This window comes from Dissoconium aciculare (assembly GCF_010015565.1).
Source record: "Dissoconium aciculare CBS 342.82 unplaced genomic scaffold K489scaffold_14, whole genome shotgun sequence".
NCBI classification, from domain to species: Eukaryota; Fungi; Ascomycota; class Dothideomycetes; order Mycosphaerellales; family Dissoconiaceae; genus Dissoconium; species Dissoconium aciculare.
This window is the reverse complement of record NW_022984964.1, coordinates 444,641-463,325: the sequence shown is the minus strand read 5'-3', so window position 1 is coordinate 463,325 and position 18,685 is coordinate 444,641. Positions and strand designations below refer to the sequence as shown.

General features: G+C 51.6%; 7 protein-coding genes across 7 annotated transcripts; 6 read left to right on the top strand and 1 right to left on the bottom strand.

Annotated features, from left to right (window-relative positions):
- On the top strand, positions 1 to 1,091 carry K489DRAFT_404434 (uncharacterized protein; the record flags this gene model as incomplete). Its single annotated transcript, XM_033607119.1, has 3 exons — positions 1 to 23; positions 185 to 390; positions 446 to 1,091. The coding sequence occupies 3 exons, from the start codon at positions 1 to 3 to the stop codon at positions 985 to 987; spliced, it is 771 nt and encodes a 256-aa protein (XP_033456247.1). The 3' UTR covers positions 988 to 1,091.
- An 82-nt stretch (positions 1,092 to 1,173) lies between these two features.
- On the top strand, positions 1,174 to 3,316 carry K489DRAFT_363609 (Phytoene dehydrogenase). Its single transcript, XM_033602685.1, has 2 exons — positions 1,174 to 1,401; positions 1,464 to 3,316. The coding sequence occupies exons 1-2, from the start codon at positions 1,356 to 1,358 to the stop codon at positions 3,248 to 3,250; spliced, it is 1,833 nt and encodes a 610-aa protein (XP_033456246.1). The 5' UTR covers positions 1,174 to 1,355; the 3' UTR covers positions 3,251 to 3,316.
- Positions 3,317 to 5,937: 2,621 nt separating this feature from the next.
- K489DRAFT_76933 (family A G protein-coupled receptor-like protein) lies at positions 5,938 to 7,433 on the top strand. Its single transcript, XM_033608909.1, has 5 exons — positions 5,938 to 6,137; positions 6,196 to 6,310; positions 6,372 to 6,421; positions 6,485 to 6,574; positions 6,663 to 7,433. Exons 1-5 carry the CDS (start codon positions 6,034 to 6,036, stop codon positions 7,276 to 7,278), a joined length of 975 nt encoding a protein of 324 aa, XP_033456245.1. The 5' UTR covers positions 5,938 to 6,033; the 3' UTR covers positions 7,279 to 7,433.
- A 956-nt stretch (positions 7,434 to 8,389) lies between these two features.
- On the top strand, positions 8,390 to 10,635 carry K489DRAFT_390885 (voltage-gated potassium channel; the record flags this gene model as incomplete). The annotated part of the gene is made up of 5 exons (XM_033606641.1): positions 8,390 to 9,211; positions 9,278 to 9,541; positions 9,566 to 9,952; positions 9,987 to 10,031; positions 10,234 to 10,635. 5 exons carry the CDS (start codon positions 8,390 to 8,392, stop codon positions 10,633 to 10,635), a joined length of 1,920 nt encoding a protein of 639 aa, XP_033456244.1.
- Positions 10,636 to 12,571: 1,936 nt separating this feature from the next.
- On the bottom strand, positions 12,572 to 13,536 carry K489DRAFT_384118 (uncharacterized protein). The gene has a single exon (XM_033605783.1). The coding sequence runs from the start codon at positions 13,283 to 13,285 to the stop codon at positions 12,887 to 12,889; it is 399 nt and encodes a 132-aa protein (XP_033456243.1). The 5' UTR covers positions 13,286 to 13,536; the 3' UTR covers positions 12,572 to 12,886.
- Positions 13,537 to 16,116: 2,580 nt separating this feature from the next.
- On the top strand, positions 16,117 to 16,815 carry K489DRAFT_290607 (uncharacterized protein; the record flags this gene model as incomplete). The annotated part of the gene is made up of 2 exons (XM_033600178.1): positions 16,117 to 16,191; positions 16,252 to 16,815. Coding segments are annotated over 2 exons (639 nt in total), but the record flags the coding sequence as incomplete, so codon positions are not given.
- A 206-nt stretch (positions 16,816 to 17,021) lies between these two features.
- On the top strand, positions 17,022 to 18,580 carry K489DRAFT_76770 (aspartate-semialdehyde dehydrogenase). Its single transcript, XM_033608908.1, has 3 exons — positions 17,022 to 17,272; positions 17,340 to 17,600; positions 17,662 to 18,580. The coding sequence occupies exons 1-3, from the start codon at positions 17,212 to 17,214 to the stop codon at positions 18,462 to 18,464; spliced, it is 1,125 nt and encodes a 374-aa protein (XP_033456241.1). The 5' UTR covers positions 17,022 to 17,211; the 3' UTR covers positions 18,465 to 18,580.
- The last annotated feature ends 105 nt before the right edge of the window (positions 18,581 to 18,685 follow it).

The window sequence follows — 18,685 nt, the reverse complement described above, 5'->3', positions numbered from 1 at the left end:
ATGTACAAGGCCCGTACCTCTGAGTGAGTCTCCCCACGTCCAAGGAAGGAAGCTCTACCCCAGACTGAATTCCGTCAGATTTCACAAATATACCACACGACGGTTGCTTGATCCCTTGTCCCGGCACCTTTCAATGTTTCATCCTTGTTTCTACTTGAGCAGCGCAAAGCACGTTCGCTTGCAGCCCCATGGCCCGAACGAAGCCATCACCAAGGTCGCGGCAACTCGCTACCTGGCAAAGATTCCAAGTATCACGCGATGTAGATTGGGCGCAGCAGAAAACCGATCTCACAACAGCGCTACAGCCTGTTCTCAAGGAAGTCCCGGGCTGTACAGCGGTCCATTTGGGTCGACTTACTACCGATCCTGATCACTGCGCTTTTATCATATGTATGACTTGTCCATGTCCCGTTCGTGTTCGCTTACTGATGCTTGTTGCCATTAGTCTGGGAGTCCGAGGAGACAATGGATGCATTCTATGCCTCAAGTGTCTACGCAGACCTTAGTGTTCACAGCTGGTCAAATCAATACCCTTGCTTCTCCTTGAAGGAGGTGGGCTACGGTTTCATGCGAAAGTTCCTCGGCCTCGTTGCGTTGACATCAGTAGTGCCTTCTCCTTCTGTCAGTGATAGCTCTGAATTCGAAAATGTCATTAAAGCTGCCTTCGAGGGCTGGTCTCCTGCTGGGTGCGAATTCAGGGGTGGGGGTTTGCGGCGGTATCTTTCATCGACTTGGGCTCGATCGAAATCTGTCGATAAGGTCGAAAGTGTAGCCACCGCGACGCAAGATGCTGTGGGCCAGGGTTCATATTATCACATATTTTGCTGGACCGGAAACGGTGGCTCGCTGGAGAACACTGCTGCTGCTGCAAGAGATCCAGCGGCGTTCACGTCATGGGCCACGGCGATCGCTAAGGCGGGCGAATCGATTGAGTCTTGGGATCAAGAGCTCTGGGAGATTGAGAGGCTCTTTTGGTGTAACATATGAAAGGCGCTGTTGAATGGCGATACGCAAGAGATTGTGGAGATGTAGCATATTGGTATGAGCCTTCTGCCTCGGACACACTGAGTGGAGCCAGGAGCTTACTCATCAAATTCCGTCTCATGCCAAAAATGTCCCGCCGAACGATGCCGATCTTAGCGTCATGGAATCAATAGGCGGGCGCCACTAATTCGCGCGCGCAATAACGATCTGTGACATGTGAAGATCGTGTCGCGCGAATGGTAGGAAAGCCTAAGCCCATTGAACTAGAGCTTCTGTAGGCAGACTCAGCCACGACGGTATTCCCAGCTCGCCAGCGAAGTGGACATTTGATCAATTCGACTCATTAGCACACAAAAAATATAGAAGTCGCTATGAGTGCCGAGAAGAAAACGAAGCCGCGAACGGCCATCGTCATCGGTAAGTCGCCTGCGTGCGATTCCCGTCGCTGAATCTCCACTGACATATCTTTCTACTTCCAGGCGCTGGAGTAGGCGGAATCTCCACCGCCGCACGTCTCGCCAAAGCTGGTTTCACCGTCACCGTACTCGAGAAGAACGCCTTCACTGGCGGACGCTGTAGCTTATTGCACGCTGAGGGCCACCGATTCGATCAAGGCCCAAGTCTCCTACTCCTCCCACGACTCTTCCACCAGACTTTCGCAGAACTTGACACAAGTTTGGAAGGAGAAGGAGTGAAATTGGTAAAGTGCGAGCCGAATTACAATATTTGGTTTGGCGATGGCGGCAAATTCGAACTCAGCAGTGATTTGGCGGTGATGAAGAGAGAAGTGGAAAGGTGGGAAGGAAGGGAAGGATATATCCGATACTTGCAATTCTTGCAAGAGAGTCATCGGCATTATGAGCTCAGTGTGGATCATGTGCTGTTGAAAAATTTCACGGGATTGCTGGACATGCTGCGGTGGAGTTTTCTGAGAGAGTTATTTGCCTTGCATCCGTTTGAGAGTATTTACTCGAGAGCGAGTAGGTATTTCTGGTCGGAGAGGCTGAGAAGAGTGTTTACTTTTGGCAGCATGTACATGGGTATGAGCCCGTTTGATGCTCCAGGAACGTACAGTCTGTTGCAGTACACGGAGTTGGCGGAGGGCATTTGGTATCCCATTGGTGGATTCCATGCGGTGGTGCAAGCACTGGTGGGAATATGCGAGAGGCTTGGTGTGGACATTCGGTTACAAACGCCTGTCAAGCAGATCCTTCTCACTGCGGATGGCAGCAGGGCGACAGGCGTCCAGCTTGAAAACGGGGAGACTCTCCATGCGGATGTGGTCGTCAACAACTCCGACTTGGTCTACGCCTACAACAACCTTCTTCCGAAGCAAACAGCATACGCAGAAGACCTCTCCTCCCGACCTGGTTCCTGCTCAAGTATCTCCTTCTACTGGGGTCTATCAAAGACCGTCCCTGAACTCCAAGCACACAACATCTTCCTCGCGGATGAATACAAGGAGTCCTTTGACAGCATTTTCAAACGACACCTCATCCCCGACCAACCAAGTTTCTACGTCAATGTCCCAAGTCGCGTCGACCCTTCCGCTGCTCCCGAGGGCAAAGACTCTGTCGTCGTTCTCGTGCCCGTCGGTCACCTCCTTCCCCCATCTCAAGCTACATCACCATCAAAATCAACTTCAGGTGGCACCCTCCCATCGCCAACACAGGACTGGCCCGCCATGATCGCGCTCGCACGTCGCACCATCCTCTCTACCATCGCCGCCCGCACAGGCGCTGACCTCACAGATCTGATCGTCCACGAACAGACCAACGACCCTACAACATGGCGGGACACTTTCAACCTCGACAAAGGCGCCATCCTAGGCCTATCACATTCCTTCTTCAACGTGCTATGTTTCCGACCCACTACGCGCGCCCGCCGACCCGCGTCCATCGATGCGCTAGCCGCCAAACTAGGCCTCGTGGGCAGAGTGCTCGAGGTTTTGGGGGACGTCTTCCGCAGCGAGCATGCGCGCAGCGTACAGGGTCTTTACATGGTCGGAGCCTCGGCGCATCCGGGTACCGGCGTGCCGATTGTACTCGCGGGTGGACGGCTCGTGGCAGAGCAGATTCTAGGGGATCTCGGCATGGATATCCCATGGACAGGAAAATTTGATGCCAGCGTACGGATTGGTACGAAGAGGGATGAGAAGCTGGACAAAGTTCAGAAGCCTTGGTGGGCGGAGACATGGCTTGTTGCAATTTTCATGCTCATCTTAGCTGGAATCAGGGGTCTGTTCATGGGTAACAAAGGATGGTAAATTCCGTAGGGCGGGTTGAGTGCATACAGATAGAGCTTATCATGATACCAAAAAGTTTCAGACGTCACATATTCTCAATCATGAGTGGTTATTTCGCTTCTACATCGCTCGGACGATGATCTAGGTATCCAGTATAGGGATTGCACGATTCCTGTGGCATCACAACACACTTGACAGATGATTCATGATCCTATCCACCTGTAAAGACGAGTCGGCTCGACGTCCGGGCCCCGCATCCTTGCGAGACGCAAAGCAACGTTGTGACATCGTCTGGAACAGGCAGGCATCACAACTCAGCCTTACTATTCGAGAGGGGCCGGCCGTTGCGGTCATTGTCTAGAACTTGAGCGGAAACACTTGCTCTGCAGCGTTGAGCGTTTGATGCAATTCGAGACAATCTCACATGTGGTTAGTTTCACTCGTTCCCGTTCGACTTCACGTGTAAGGCTGACGAGAGCCTAATCTTGGGCATTGATCGTTTGCGAATTATTGTATTTCACATGTACGAATCCATCTGTTTTTGGCAATTGCTCGTACGACAAGGCTGGAATTGGTCGTTTCGTGCGAGGGTGTGTCAAGCCAATGCTGTAAATCAGTTAGTAGCCGTGCGCTGAGCGACTGCATAACGGCATCGACGTAATCGATCGGCGCTGTAGCTGCAATTGCAGCAATTGCAGCTGGTCATGTCACGATCTTCTTGAGCCGGGACCTTCGGAAGCGCAGGTGCATTGGTGCAGTCGAAGACGACGCGTCGCAAGCAATTCATACGCGTTCAAACTTCTGTTCTCGAGATCGTCAAACTCACGTGACTATATAAGCCGCATATAGCTAGCCTCAAGTCCTCCCGCACTTCCGTGCGCTTCCACAACATCACTTCGGGAAGCTCGGGTGGATGAACCGATCGAGATCTCAATTCGCACATCGATGATGCTGCGCTAGCATTTTCCATGATACAGTACTGTACTTACAAGAATACTTCGTGCCAGCATCGAGTGAGTGTACAGGCTCATCGCAGCTCGCCCAGATCTCTGTGCGAGTCTCGTGATGACCAAAGACAGGCAATCTTGTTCGAGTCGCAAGATGACGTTGTCCTCGACGCGAGTGAGGCTTCATGCGCGTCTTCGTGCCAAAGCATGCACTTTCACGACGCCTCGGACAAAAGTCGAAAACAAGCCTTGCATTCCGGCGATCCGGAGAAAAGATGCTGACGGCGGCGGCGTCCAGGTAGATCCGACGAGGGTTGAAACTAAGTCAAATTGATAACGAGAAGAAACAAATCATGACGCACATAAGCTTTTCGTGCATGAGCTTAGCTTCAACGGTTCACGCTACCGATTTTCTGTGGAGAGTTCATGCGGCCAGTGGGCGCGACCATCTTACTTGAAAAACCGGTAATCTTCACGAGAGGATGAGCGTCAAATTTGCGCCGCTTTCACGGCATGCTAAGGCTTGTCCAGTGCTTGTGCTTAATCCTTCCGAATTACGGACTTGGACACTACGTGTGCCACAAGAATGCCCAGAAAAACAAGCTGGGTAGCGGTCAATTTTGCGCGTTAGATACATGCAACGTGAGGCTTGATGCTGAGATAGCGCTCACGCGCGACGGAGTGTCGCATGTCCAGGTGATCCTTGTCCAATATTGAGGTAGCTCTGGTTATGATTTTTCTCTTATCACTTGGCGGTGATCTCCGCAGGCCCGATGATTGTCCCCGATTGTGTAGGGATCGGTCTTCGATACGCCCTGTCCTGGAAGTCCGCACTAATGGCCGCTGCTGCAATATGCCTGTCACTACCCCGGTTCTTGTGACGGTGATATGACATGACTTCAGCACCGTAACGGTGCAGATCATGCGGTTGTCTTCAACGTTGGTTCCCGGGCAACATTTCCCATGCTTATTACATGATTAGGATGCTGGCGGAAGCCCAGCACACTTAGGGCAATTGGAAGTCATTTCGTCCAGAGATAAGTGGGTCTGCATCGCATCTCGGTGAACACACGAGGCCGCGAGATTTCTCGATTTGCTAATCGTCTGGACGGATTCATCGCTGAACAATGCGCGCGGAGAGGGAGGCTTGTGCGTAAAAATGGTGATTGCATTTCGCAGTCATGACGTCAGAAGTTCGTCTGATTTTAGCGCGAAAGCTTCCTAAATCTCATGATGCTTCACTTGTATGTGTCTCGGCTTTACTCGGTCGCATGTGTCGCATGTGTTGCGTCCTATTTCTCTATTCGGCATACACGTAGTCAATACCATCGTTGTCGCCTGGATGAAGCGATCATAGAGACGTGGGAAGCTGTTACAGAACATCGGCGTTCGGTGTATGAGCATATTGAGGATGTGTATCACATGGCCATCGTAACGGATGTCGAGTCCTGCGCAGAGAAAGTCGACCGGTGGTCTGCTAGGAGTATGAGATCACTGTTGATTCTGTTAAATCTCTGATGATACATTTTCAGCTATGTCACGCACTACCTTGGTACATTCCCGGCGATGATTCGCGAGAAATCCGATCCGTGTGCCAGCAGTTGATGTGTGGTCCGCACATTCCGCACCTTATGATGCACATCGTCCGCCCAGTGCCGAGTAGCCAGTGCACAGCTTCACTAGCTCATGCTTGTTTCTCTGACGCTGACTGGTCTCATTGATAAGGGAAGCTCTTCCACTTGTACAGTCTTGTCGTCTTCCTTCCTCGCCTCTCATCCAGCAACATACTGTCCAGATTGACTTCTTACACACGATCAGGATTAAGATCAAGATCCACATCTCGATAACACCATCAAGATGTCTTCCGGTGCTGGCAACAACGCTGTCGCCGTTAACAATGACTTTGTTAATGGCCGTCAACCACATGCTGATATCTCCATCACCTTCGGTGGAAGCTCATGGTACGCGGAGGGCTCCGAACATGTCAGCATGAGGACTTTCAATCTGACAAATCCCTAGGTACTACACTGTCTGCGCCATCATGACCTTCGCGACCATTGTCTTCCTCGGTCTCGGATACACCAAGCCGCGCACCCACCGCGCCTTCCACTACATCACCGCTGGTGTCACTATGGTACGCTACGCACGCAGCATCTCCACGGCGAGCGAACCTCAACTGACTTATTCAATTCAAGGTCGCTGCTATCGCCTACTTCACTATGGGTTCCAACCTCGGCTGGGTCTCGTAAGTCTCATTCTATGACGTCCAAATTCTCGAAAATACGGATTTCCTGACTCTTTCGAACAGCATCCCCGTCGAGTTCCACCGCTCTGGCGCCACCGTTCAAGGCGACTACCGTGAGATCTTCTACGTGAGATACATCGACTGGGCAATCACGTGAGTCTTTCCATTCTCTTTCTCGTCGTTGTTGCGTCGAAATCCGAATTTTGGCGCGTGTTTGAAGTTTTTACTGACTTTAACTCAGCACCCCTCTTCTTTTGACCGATCTGCTCTTGACTGCTGCCATTCCGGTCCCCACCATCCTCTTCGTCGTTCTGGCCGACGAGGTCATGATCGTCACTGGTCTCGTTGGTGCCTTGATCAGCTCCAGCTACAAGTGGGGATTCTTCGCCTTCGGTTGCGCCGCTCTCGTCTACATTACCTACCACCTCGTCTGGGAGGCTCGCATCCACGCCAACGCTGTGTCAAAGGAGGCTGGCCGCGCTTTCCTCATGTGCGGCTCCCTCACTGCCTTCCTCTGGCTCCTCTACCCCATTGCCTGGGGTATATGCGAGGGTGGCAACGTCATCGGCGCTGACGGTGAGGCCATCTTCTACGGTATCCTCGATGTCCTCGCCAAGCCCGTCTTCGGTGCCATGCTCATCTTCGGTCACCGCAACATCGACCCTGCCACCCTCGGCCTCCACATCCGTGACTACACCTCAGACGACATCGCCGTCCGCGAGAAGGGTCACGGTCTCGACGTGAACGGCCACCACCACGGTAACGGTACCACTGCCGCCCCTGCCAACGGTGTCAACGGCCACGGTGTCGTCGACGGCACCCACACCAACGCTGCTGCCGGCCCTACCTCCATTTAAAAGCCTCGTGCACATGCGCAGCAAAAAAAGATGGAAGAAGGAACGTCTTGAAAGATCAATCTCTGCCAACAACAAAAAGATATGATCACTTCCGATCGTGTACTCCTACGCGATCATGTTTGCCACAGTATACCCCTCCGATTTTACCTCCTGCCAATTGCCTATTTCAAGTCTTGCGTTCGAGCAAGCTCGAATTGCAGACGAAGAACGATGCGATGCCTCTATGATAACTAGTACTTAATTAATCTCAAATGATGATTGCTTTAATTCGCGCCTCTGCTGTCTTATCCTCAGTCGATTTGATGCATTCTATCCCACAACCATTCGATCTTGTTTGCGAAAGGTAATGTCTACGATCGCGATCGTCCTCGTGATGCTGGACAAGAAGTGGCGATCTCGGTCTTTCGATTCAGACGAACACTGAATTCTGTGCACATCTCCACTTTCCGCGCCCAATATACACAATAATATCCGACAACAAGCACGTGAAGAAGACGCAGAAGAACTGCGGACACGAACATACTATTCTTATGTGCAGAACCACATGCGCCATGGTGCAGAAGAAGCAATCTATATTTGAAGATCAGCCCTGGATCAGTCTGGACCAGATGCAATCACGTGGACTAGGGTTGCCTTGGATTGCCTTGGGGTTGACTTCAGCAGTGCAGGTGAGTCTCGAGACCTCTACGTGCCCAGGTGAACATAAATATCTGGAAGTACTTAGTATCAACGATTGCTGCAGCACCTCACACGCAAATTCCAACGTGCAGCTACAGCTATTCGTGTGTTTCTGCAGATGCTGTGCACTATCAGTGTGAGCACAAGCATGCCCTCTGAAGGAAGTCACACCCACGGCTGAAGCTGGCAATGAGCGACCTGCTACAGAGACGACGGTCTTCGCCTTCCGTGAATCGAGCCTGTCGAAGTACACAGGTAGGCAAGCATACTCGTCTCCAACACGACGAGTACCTCATCCCAGAACCCTTTCTTCCTGTTCTCCTCCCCGTTTTCTCTGTTACTGCTGCATCCGCTTCTGCATCCTCGACTCTGCAAGATCTATTACAGCATTGCCACATTATCATGTACAGTATAGCCGACTGCTGTCGAAATCATGAAGGCCAGCAATCAGCGTGTAATCCGACAAGTAGACAAGCAAGAGCATCACCAACATGCAAATACTGACCACCATTCATTCGAGCCTGGCCGTTGGTGGTTTGCCTCGACTGCTTGCCCGCTACTCGTTTGTACCTTTGGTCCCATTGCCAGCGGCTTCAATATCTGCGCGTTAGTCGCTCCCTGGCGCACAATCATCGTCAGCAATGGTCCGTCATCACAGCGCGTCCATGTGAACGATCCTGGCTGGCTAATTGCCATCAACGCCGTATCTTTATGCGCCGCCATGTTTGGGAATGCTGCGCTTCTCCTGAACATCGCCAAGCGACTGTCTTTCGCTGTTGCACAGGCTATGACCATTTCTGGCTTCATGCTCGGCAGCATTCTTCTCATTTCCGATGTGGCAGTGCTATCATCATCTCCGACCTATTTCATCGTTGAAAACTATTCAACACCGAGAATGGATCGTGCTGTGACAAGTGCGTACTACTATGCGATTATCGCAGCCGCCACCTACATGGTCCTTGCATTATTCCTCTGCTTGACGGTATATGGAGCCAATGTTGGGCACTATCCCAAAGACATTCGTCTCACGAATGCTCAACGCACACTGATGCTGCAGACCATCGCTTTCATGGCGTATCTGCTCATAGGATCACTTATTTTCAGCAAGATCGAAGGGTGGCCATACCTAGATGCCGTGTACTGGGCAGACGTGACAATGCTCACAATAGGTTTTGGCGATATTGTGCCCACGACAACGCTTGGTCGAGGTCTCTTCATGCCATTCGCGATCGGCGGAGTTCTCGCTATTGGTCTTGTGGGTGCTAGCCTACCACCAGTACTGCATCCCATGTCGGGCTTTGCTAATGATTCGCTACAACAGGTCGTTGGCAGCATTCGCACACTCGTCCTTCAACGTGGACGCGAGAAGATGGCTGCAAGGATAACAGAGAAACGCCGCACGGCTGCTGTCAGTGACGTTCAGCAACGTCGACACACCATACATATCTCACGTTTCGTCAAGGCCGATTTCAGCCCCGATCCACGGCTTTCGCCGGCTCAGCAGCGCGAGGAGGAGTTCAACCTCATGCGTCGAGTGTTGGCCACTGCTGAGCGTGAAAGGCGATGGTTCTCACTTCTTACCTCTGTGCTCTTTGCAGCGGCGCTCTAGCTGGGCGGCGCTGCTGTGTTCGCGGTCTGTGAGCGACGACGAGCTCGGCCGTGGAGCTATTTCGACTCTATCTATTTTTCCTTCGTCAGCCTCTTGACAATCGGCTATGGAGATTTCTATCTCGCCTCGGACGCAGGAAGAGCAGTCTTTGTATTTTGGAGCCTTCTCGCTGTGCCGAGCCTGACGATCCTCATCTCGGACGTCGGGGACACAATCGTCAGAGCTTTGGAGGACGTCACTCAATGGGTGAGCTTGTCCTTGGAAGATGCACGGCATGGAAACGGCCGACATGGCAGTCATCATTCCGACGTTAATGTTTCGATCGCAATACTCGTTCACCTCCCTCGTCACATCGTTCGGAAATTCCACCATCGATCCTCAAACATGGTTGCCTGGACGCTCGGCCGCGATGTCCCTGCAGGGCATACGATACCACATCGAAAACGAGAAGGCCTGGAGCAACATCGTCAGCGCGTAACCTCACACCGACTAGCTATCCTGAGGCAACACGTTGATGTTGGCCATGATCATTCTCCCGAATTCACCCATTCTTCATTCACCAATGCTGGTCGCCCGGCAAAGGTAAGATCGTCTTCAGCTTAGCACCATTCATTGGCGCTATCCGCAATTATAATTGCAGGACTGATGAGACGTTGTAGCAAAAATAGCGCAACATCTCGCTCTACCGCTGTATCCTCGCACGAGAATGTCTCGCTCTGCATAGGACCTTCGCTACCGATCCCATGAAGAAATATTCTTGGATCGATTGGGAATACTATCTATCACTCATGGGAAATTACGACGAGCACGACGAGAACGCCCTTCATCAGATCAGCGGTCCTACGCCTGCGACATATCACAACTTGCACCTTCGCATCGGGGAAGTCTTCGAAGCACAAGATCATCATTATCCTACGTGGTCATGGCTCTCAACGACAAGCCCGCTCGCAAGTGGCGGTTCAGAGAGTGCTTGGATTCTGGCCAGAATCAGTAGAGCGCTTGAAAGATCGTTGATATATGAATGGACTAAGACGGATACTGAGACTGTGTCTCATGTGGACCAGAATTGAAGGAGACATGGAGGTCATGCTGAGGGGAGATAGCTCAACCCAAGACGAGAAAAGCAAGACAAAGCGTATTAGTCATCGAGACGATGCAAGAGCACTTCTTTGCCCGGATTCGCTTTACGTTATTCCCTCCGTAAAGCGCATGTACTGAAATGTGGCATGCAAACTCCAAATCGATTCAATTTGTGGCTGACGCGCCGTCGAGATCTACATTTCATCAACTTCAAAGGTCGCAGCACACGGACTTGCTCATCATCAAAACGCCACCCACCAAGCCATTGTGTCTCGAGCTCGCTTTTTGACCTGTCATGCCGCGGTAACGAAGGTCTCCTTACCGTTACGAAGAGTACAGACGAGCCCTCCGCAGGCCGCTCATGGAAGAGAAGCACAAGCAGGTGTTCGTCATTGACTTTCCTGAGAATCACCAAGCACCGGCGCACATTCAGTGGACAGATGACGAGAAACAATGTTTTGAACGATACATGATCTGACGTGGCCCATAAGCACGCAGGTATGAACGAAGATTATCAAAGGTAGTAACTCTTGCTTTGCTTTCCAGCCAAATCGCCGCTTTCATCCCAACCCGATGCAATTATCACTGCGATGGAAGAATTGATGCAGCGAGACGACAGAGCTAATCATTGTCCAATTTCATCGTGACGCCAAACAGTAGCGCCGCTACAGTACAATGTTTTCCTGCTTCGTGTCAATAGTACCGACGTTTTCGCTCATCATCAGCCGCCGAAGACGTGACATTGTCCTCCGCGCGTACTTCTCGCAAGCATCGATTCACATTTTGCCACGTAATGGTGTCAAGCACCGATTACTTGGTGATCACGATGAAATTATCTTCCAATGCATCCTGGATCAGCAGCAGAAGCTCCCGTCGAACGAAACAGCAAATGGCTTCTAGCTGTTCAATTTCGAGATCTTCTTCGTCATCGCGCAAAGCGATTACATTGCCCATGTATCGAGTCACGTCAGCCAGTGACCGACCTTGAGTGACCCAGCCCCAATGCTCCCCGCTCAACTCCGTCAACAACCACAATGCGTTCCCATTTTCTGCGTCACGGAAAGAGCCCTTATCATTGCGCGAAGCATGGCCAACATGTTAACAAGTGAATGGTCTAGCGAGCAGTGCATTGCATGATGTTATCGAGGCCAATTGCAATATCTACCACCGTAGGATGCAAACGAGTATATGTGAAGTTCTGCAAGAACCCCTAAAATTGGAAGCGTACTCCGATAGTTTGAGGAAAACGAGCTGACATTCGAAAGTACTCTTCCGCCTGCTCTATGGTATCTCAGTGTATCCGTAGAGGTAAGTTTTGTATTGTCGAGATCACTAGCACGTAATAATATGATGGCAATAAGGCTAGCTTATAGGTCGAGAATGTTCAGAACACACTTGTATTCATTACCTGCGGGTCTCCAACGAGCGAGTAATAATGATTGATTTAATCACCGATGCAACAAGGCATCTGATTAGTCATTGAACACCCTTGAATCTTTCAATCGGCTCGTGCGCCCGAAGCTATTCAAATTCCTCCCGGCCGGCGGGCTTCCTGCGGTCATCTTGGGGTCGAAGGACTGTCGAAGGACTGTCGGGCCACCCCGAGCGCTTACAAGCAGTATCTCCTCGTTTCACCTCGTTGAGAAACTTTGCACCATTTCAGCGCGTCGAGTCAGCAATGCATGGCTGAATTTCTATCAATAGATACAAGACCAACATCATCACAACATGAGACCAACAGAACGCTTGGTGTTTGGTGGTCCAGAATAATTCCCTCGTCCTGCGCTCGGACAATTGAGGCTGAAAATTTCTTGCATCGAACAAGCATTGCGTCCTTGCACACATTGTCGGCGTCGGCTGACCAACAGCCTTGCCCTAGAATCTTATGTTGGGACATATTGTAGTAGAGAGAGCTCACTTGTAAAGGTATGATATCGATTTTTGATAGAACAAAGTGAATTTCTAATATTGAACAATTGTATGTGTAGTACACTGCAGGACTATCCACCAACAAGACCCGAAAAATGCTCGCTGCCCAAAAGTCAATCGCAACGCCGTCGCCTCCCTACCCATGATGCCTTGGATATCATCGCAACCGTAAGACAAGACAACTGCAGAACTCAAGGAAAATATCGCAACGATCGTTGATTGGTAAAGAAGAATGCTGAAAGCCAATGTAAATGCCGGAGAAAATTGTCAAGGAAAGATTCGTTCTCTCATGTGTGTTTGTGTGTGCTGTGCTTATATCTTCTCGAGGGCGGCACGGTGTCTTGAGCTGACGACTCGCCCATCGATGAGCGACGATCGCTCGGAAGAGACCTGCGATTGCGCGGCTGAGGCGTTGGCAGATGCGGACTCGTGGTATGCACCAAGCATGCCGAAGACGCCGCCGAAGAGAGCCGGGAAGCGGTAGCGGTGGGAGCTGGTTGTGCTGGCCTTGGACGAGCGGGCGCTGCTGGTGCTGCGGCTCTCACTGGCTTTGCTCATGCGGCTTTCACGGCGTTGACGACGCTCCTCGGCCTTTTGAGTGGCGCGAGCAAGGCGCTGAGCTTCATACTCGGGGGTGTCGAGGTAGGAGAAGTCGTAGCCACCGCTTTGGTGTGCGAGGTAGTGAACACGGGTGCTAGCGGAGAAAAGCATTTTGATGGTGGTGGTGTTTGGTTGTATTGTGGTAGTTGATAAGGTTGGAACTTAGTATGAGGCTGTTTTGTGATTGATCGATGATATCAAACGACGTTTGGAAGTGTTGGTCTTTCGAGTGTAGGATGTTCTTGATGATTGCTGTACTGATGAGGAAAAACGATTCATTTGAGAGGACTCTGTTGCTGTACATATAGTTTTTCTGGACCCCATCTGACATGAGATTGACGATACTAGAAGGCTGCTGTAGGGTGTGCACAGCCCTTTCACATGAGAGAATTGAAATCGCTTGTTGGTTCACCCTCGCACGCCTCGTTGTCGCTCTCGCCAATGGCGCCGATCTCAGGGCGGAACGCCCAAACGCCACGTGAAGGCGTCCTCCGAGTGGACCACGGATGTCGAAAATAGTAAAGCGGACTGTAATTCACGGGTATAATTGAACATTACAGCGGTAATTCTAATCATGACAGCCCTGTGCATACCACGCTTTTCTCCGATTCTAGACCGCCAAAAGCTTAATGTGTGCCAGAACAGCGGCGGCGGCTCTGCGCAGCCACACTGGAATACCGTTGCCTGTCGCTCAAAGCCCCAAATAATTTTGATGCCTGATGTCGCAAGTTGAGTCGCAAGCAATGACACTGCTCGTTATCGTACAGGCGAGTCATATAACTCGAGAAGATGCTCATCGTCTACACCGAACTCGAGTAATTTCGATGCCTGCTTGTTGATGGACTGCGCCCGACCATGGCCACGCAATGCTACCTGGGCATGCAGCGATTTCCAGGCATACCACAATGCGCACATGTTTCCATCGAGGCTTGTTGACATGAGAGTAGCAATTCCAGAGTGCAACCCGAAACAGTTTTTTTCGCTCGTGTCATGATCGGAGCAAGCGACGTCTCACCTCTGGTTGAGCGTCCCGTGCGACGAGAGGCGTTCTGGGCGCAACAACAACGCCTGTGTACACATCGCTACCAGGTCCACAAAATGAGCCTGTGGCAGACAACAGAGCCTCACCGCGATGTGGTTGGGCGGGTAGGAGTTGATCTCCGATGCTGCCGTCTGGTTTTGTCCAGTGCGTTGGTGAATGCACGTGGCATGACGCTCGGAGACGACCGGCGTGGCGTGACAGGGCCGAAATTTTGCTTCGCTGTTTGCCAGCCAGCTATTGATGCGTGGGGTGGATACGCATGCAGTAAACAAGCAGGATGACGCGGAGGCTCACCTTTCTCGCGTGCTGTGGTGCGTGATAAGAGAGATCACTCCACTCGTGCATGTCGGAGTGGGCGACTCAGTGCATCGCATGTGTTGCTGGATCTATCGCCAGCGCAGAATCGCTTGTGGCTCAGATTGCGAGGTACGCGCACCTGTGTAGGCACCATAATGATCATCCGATGCTTCGGTGGATTGCCCTAGTAATGTCATGATAGCATCATGATAATCTCGCGTCGAACCATTCAACGACGTCTCTGGACTTGTCGAATTATCAGTCGTCGACCACTTTGGTGATGATCGTAACCTTCTTGACACGCTTATCACGATCCTGGAAACTCGGCTCATGATCATATCGGAAACGCCGAGGGCGTCGACATCGATGCCACGATATCGTGGGCCAGAAAGCCTAGCACGATCGCCCGAGCGTGGAACACTGGCACGACTGAATAATTATCTTCTTCATGCTTTTAGTGCCAAGATTTCTTTTCGGATCATCCTCGCCCTTCCAACCGGTCTCTCGCTGCAACGAAGGCGCAGACTGGCTCAACCGGTTCGACCCTGTTGAGCGACTCACACAGAAGGCTCAAACGACTTTTGCACGCAAACGTATGCCTCCGTCGAGTCAACATTAACGCGATGGTCACGATCCCGAGCTTTGGTTCGACATGGTCGGAATACCTAGTTTGCTCCGTATTGCATTTAAGTGTCCAATCTGTGATGGCGTCGTGTCCAGAGCGCGAAGATGTAGGATCTCAAGAGATCGAAAAGCTACCGGCACTCTCTCGGTCTTGTCCAGAACCTGCGCAACTTCCGTCATTCAATCCACGATGACGTACGGTCTGAACAGTGTCACTCGAGTCACCACCGCGATACTCTTGACTCTCGGCATGCTGATAGATCTCCACGGCCTTGATATCGTGCTTGCTCTTCAGCGTGATAAAGATATATAGTTCGTTATCACAAGATCGAGGTCCGCCTCGCTGCTTTCATCGAGCACGCAACACCTCGCTGTGGTCGGCAGAAGCCATTGTGCCAACATCAACACCAAGTTACGAATAGATCTTCGCCATCGTAACACTCAGATCGTTGGTCTCTACGACCATGCCGACACCAGACGCTTCATGTCTGGCCATAACGTGACCCGAGCAGAAACTCTGCAGGCCTTTCACCGAGGGTCCTCTGATAGTTATATGTTCTACAACACCCACATCCTCCGAGGCACTCGTAAACTTGTTCGCGGCGTACAGGTCGCAGGCCGCTGAATCGGAGAAGTGCTCCGCTCGTGCTCTGACGTACCCTAATAAATGAGGTGCCCGAGCTGTAGCGCTCTTCGGTTTAGGGCATCATCATATCAAGTGGAATAATAATTGACATAATTTTGTGAATGCAAAGAACAAACAAGCTGTCAGATCCCTCGTCGCAGTATGTCATCTCGCACTCGCAGGTCACTCGTGCTGGAGAGTTATCTTCAAACTCCAGATGAGACCGCATCCCTTTACCTCTTAACCGGTACATTGGGATGCTCCGTCAACTGGCTCATCTCGCAATTCATTGGCGTTGCACTTGATGAAACTGGCAATTTAGCGCAACAAGATGGGACCGTCGGCGAGAGCCACCAAGCGAGCGCAGTGGTTCTGGTGAGCTGGCTCCGCGACCTTGCATTCTGGAAGCATGAGCTACGGCGAGCGGCAGTAATGTTCCCATGATAGCGACGATGGTGGAATGCACCAATAGGCTAATAAAGTACTCAGGGCGTTGAAGTTGGCAAGTTCACGCAAGATAATCGCTTCGCATTCGTGGACTTCCTCTCTCAACAAATCTACGATCTTGCAGACCAGACGCGTCTCATTTCCGCAGCAATTGCTCAGCTACAGCAAGCAAATCCCGACCGCAGAGTTGTCCTGCTCCTAGACAGTCCCGATGTTCTTCTCGCTACGAATTCCACGTCCGCACAAGCTCTCAACACGAGTACCCTGAACCTACGTGCTCTGGCTCATGCGACCATCCTGAGCGCTGCTGCTGACCTCCCTCTCATTTCTGCTGCAGCTCCCTCAGCATCTATTCACGCCGGCCAGCCCACTCCACTGGAAGCAGAATGTGCATCTTTTGTCGCTTCACAGGCGCATAATGCTCGCCTCGTCATGAGCGCTCGTGAGCTCACCACCGGCGCAGCAAAAGACATCAGCGGTGTTCTGCGCATCACGCGAGGAGGCGATACTTATGAAACTCAAACACAGATGACCACGGAACTTCGTGAAGCCGAGCTGCAGTATTTGGTGCAGAAGGATGGCATTGTGAAGGTATTCAGTAGAGGAGCAGATGTGAGCTGACCAGACCGACTTCGAGAGATTTCGCTTTGTCCAGGCATTCAGCGGCATTTCAAAGGTCATCGCATCTGGTGTGTACTACTCATTTCGACATATTTTCCCACCACCCAAACAACTACACCATGTTTCGTTAGGAACGTCCGTCAGCATTTGTTTCGTTCACCACCTGCATATGAAACAATTCGCACTCTTTTGCCTGAGGTTGAATTGTCGCGTGGCAGACCCTGGTGGGATTGTGGAGAAAAAGTTGCCCCTCCGACATCCAGATCGCATTGGCTGCGGGGTCTTCGTCGGCCTTGGTGATGACTGTAAATATACAGTCCTGTGAATTCGCTCAAACCACGACAATTACCCCGGCAAACACCCGCAATCCACACAATCATCATGGATGCCACATACTTCACCGAGTCTAACAAGAGCGTCGACTTCCCAAAGAAGAGGTGCGGTCAGTCGTCATCGCCGCAGTCATGTTCATGGAACGATTCATCACTAACGAAAGCTTTGTTATGTAGGTGTCTTGGGTGCGACGGGTAGTGTTGGTCAAAGATTTATTCTCCTCCTTGCCCTTCACCCGCATTTCCAACTCACCGCCGTGGGAGCCAGCCCTCGATCGGCAGGCAAGAAGTACCGCGATGCCGTCAAATGGAAGCAAAGCTTGCCCATGAGCAAAGAGCTCGGAGATCTGGTAGTCAAGAACTGCACACCCGATGAGTTCAAAGATCATGTCGATGTCGTGTTCAGCGGTCTGGACAGTGATGTTGCTGGTGATGCAGGTCAGTCAATACGATGCCACGTCGATGACAGAGACCAGACTGACTGATCTCATGAGTACAGAAATGGCATTCCTGAAGGCCAACATCCCAGTCTTCTCCAATGCTAAGAACTACCGCCGCGATCCTATGGTTCCACTTGTTGTACCAACCGTCAATCTCTCGCATCTCTCCCTCATCCCGCACCAGCGAAAACAACACAACCTCGACAAGGGTTTCCTCGTCTGCAACTCAAACTGCGCTGTCATCGGCGTCGTCATTCCTTTCATCGCTTTGCAGGCTCGGTTCGGACCGATCGCTACGGCCAGCGTAACCACCATGCAAGCCGTGTCCGGCGCCGGATACCCAGGGGTCAGCGTCATGGATATTTTGGACAATGTGGTGCCCTTCATCTCTGGCGAAGAGGACAAGCTCGAATCTGAAGCTCGCAAGATTCTCGGTACCATTTCCACAGACAACACCACTCTCGCCGACCAGACAGAACTCCGCATCTCCGCCGCTTGCAACCGTGTTCCTGTACTCGATGGACACACTGCATGCGTCTCTTTGCGCTTCGAGAAACGCCCACCACCGCCAATAAATGAGGTCATTGCAGCTCTTCGCGAATACGTGTCAGAAGCGCAAACGCTCGGGTGTCCTTCCGCGCCAGCACGGGCGATTGTCGTAATGGACGAGCCTGACCGACCACAGCCACGACTAGATCGTGAGACAGACCGTGGCTACGCTGTGAGTGTGGGAAGAGTTCGTGAGGATCCATCAGGAATCTTTGACATCATGTTCGTTGCCCTCAGCCACAACACCATCATCGGAGCGGCGGGCAGCAGTTTGTTGAATGCCGAAGCGGCTGTATTGAAGGGATACTTCTAAACTTGAAGAAATATGGGACAACTGCGATGACACCTTGTTACAGATATCGTAGATATGGCCGAAAGGAAATGTTCGCAAGCACGAGGCGAATTCACAGATCTCATGGAGCCTAGCGACACCCTTAGAAATGTTCGCATGACAAGATCTTGCGTTGTACTCCTGGGCAGGCACCGATCAGATCAGACCCGTGGACATTGCACTCTGATGACTCATCAGATACT

Excerpts from the sequence above, each read along its gene's own strand:
- K489DRAFT_363609 (XM_033602685.1), top strand. The coding sequence starts at position 1,356 with ATGAGTGCCGAGAAGAAAACGAAGCCGCGAACGGCCATCGTCATCG. Across the intron at positions 1,402-1,463 it reads GCGAACGGCCATCGTCATCG|GCGCTGGAGTAGGCGGAATC; the intron begins GTAAGTCGCCTG and ends TTCTACTTCCAG.
- K489DRAFT_76933 (XM_033608909.1), top strand. The coding sequence starts at position 6,034 with ATGTCTTCCGGTGCTGGCAACAACGCTGTCGCCGTTAACAATGACTTT. Across the intron at positions 6,422-6,484 it reads TCCAACCTCGGCTGGGTCTC|CATCCCCGTCGAGTTCCACC; the intron begins GTAAGTCTCATT and ends TCTTTCGAACAG. Across the intron at positions 6,575-6,662 it reads TACATCGACTGGGCAATCAC|CACCCCTCTTCTTTTGACCG; the intron begins GTGAGTCTTTCC and ends ACTTTAACTCAG.
- K489DRAFT_384118 (XM_033605783.1), bottom strand. The coding sequence starts at position 13,285 with ATGCTTTTCTCCGCTAGCACCCGTGTTCACTACCTCGCACACCAAAGC.
- K489DRAFT_76770 (XM_033608908.1), top strand. The coding sequence starts at position 17,212 with ATGGATGCCACATACTTCACCGAGTCTAACAAGAGCGTCGACTTCCCA. Across the intron at positions 17,273-17,339 it reads CTTCCCAAAGAAGAGGTGCG|GTGTCTTGGGTGCGACGGGT; the intron begins GTCAGTCGTCAT and ends TTTGTTATGTAG. Across the intron at positions 17,601-17,661 it reads TGATGTTGCTGGTGATGCAG|AAATGGCATTCCTGAAGGCC; the intron begins GTCAGTCAATAC and ends TCATGAGTACAG.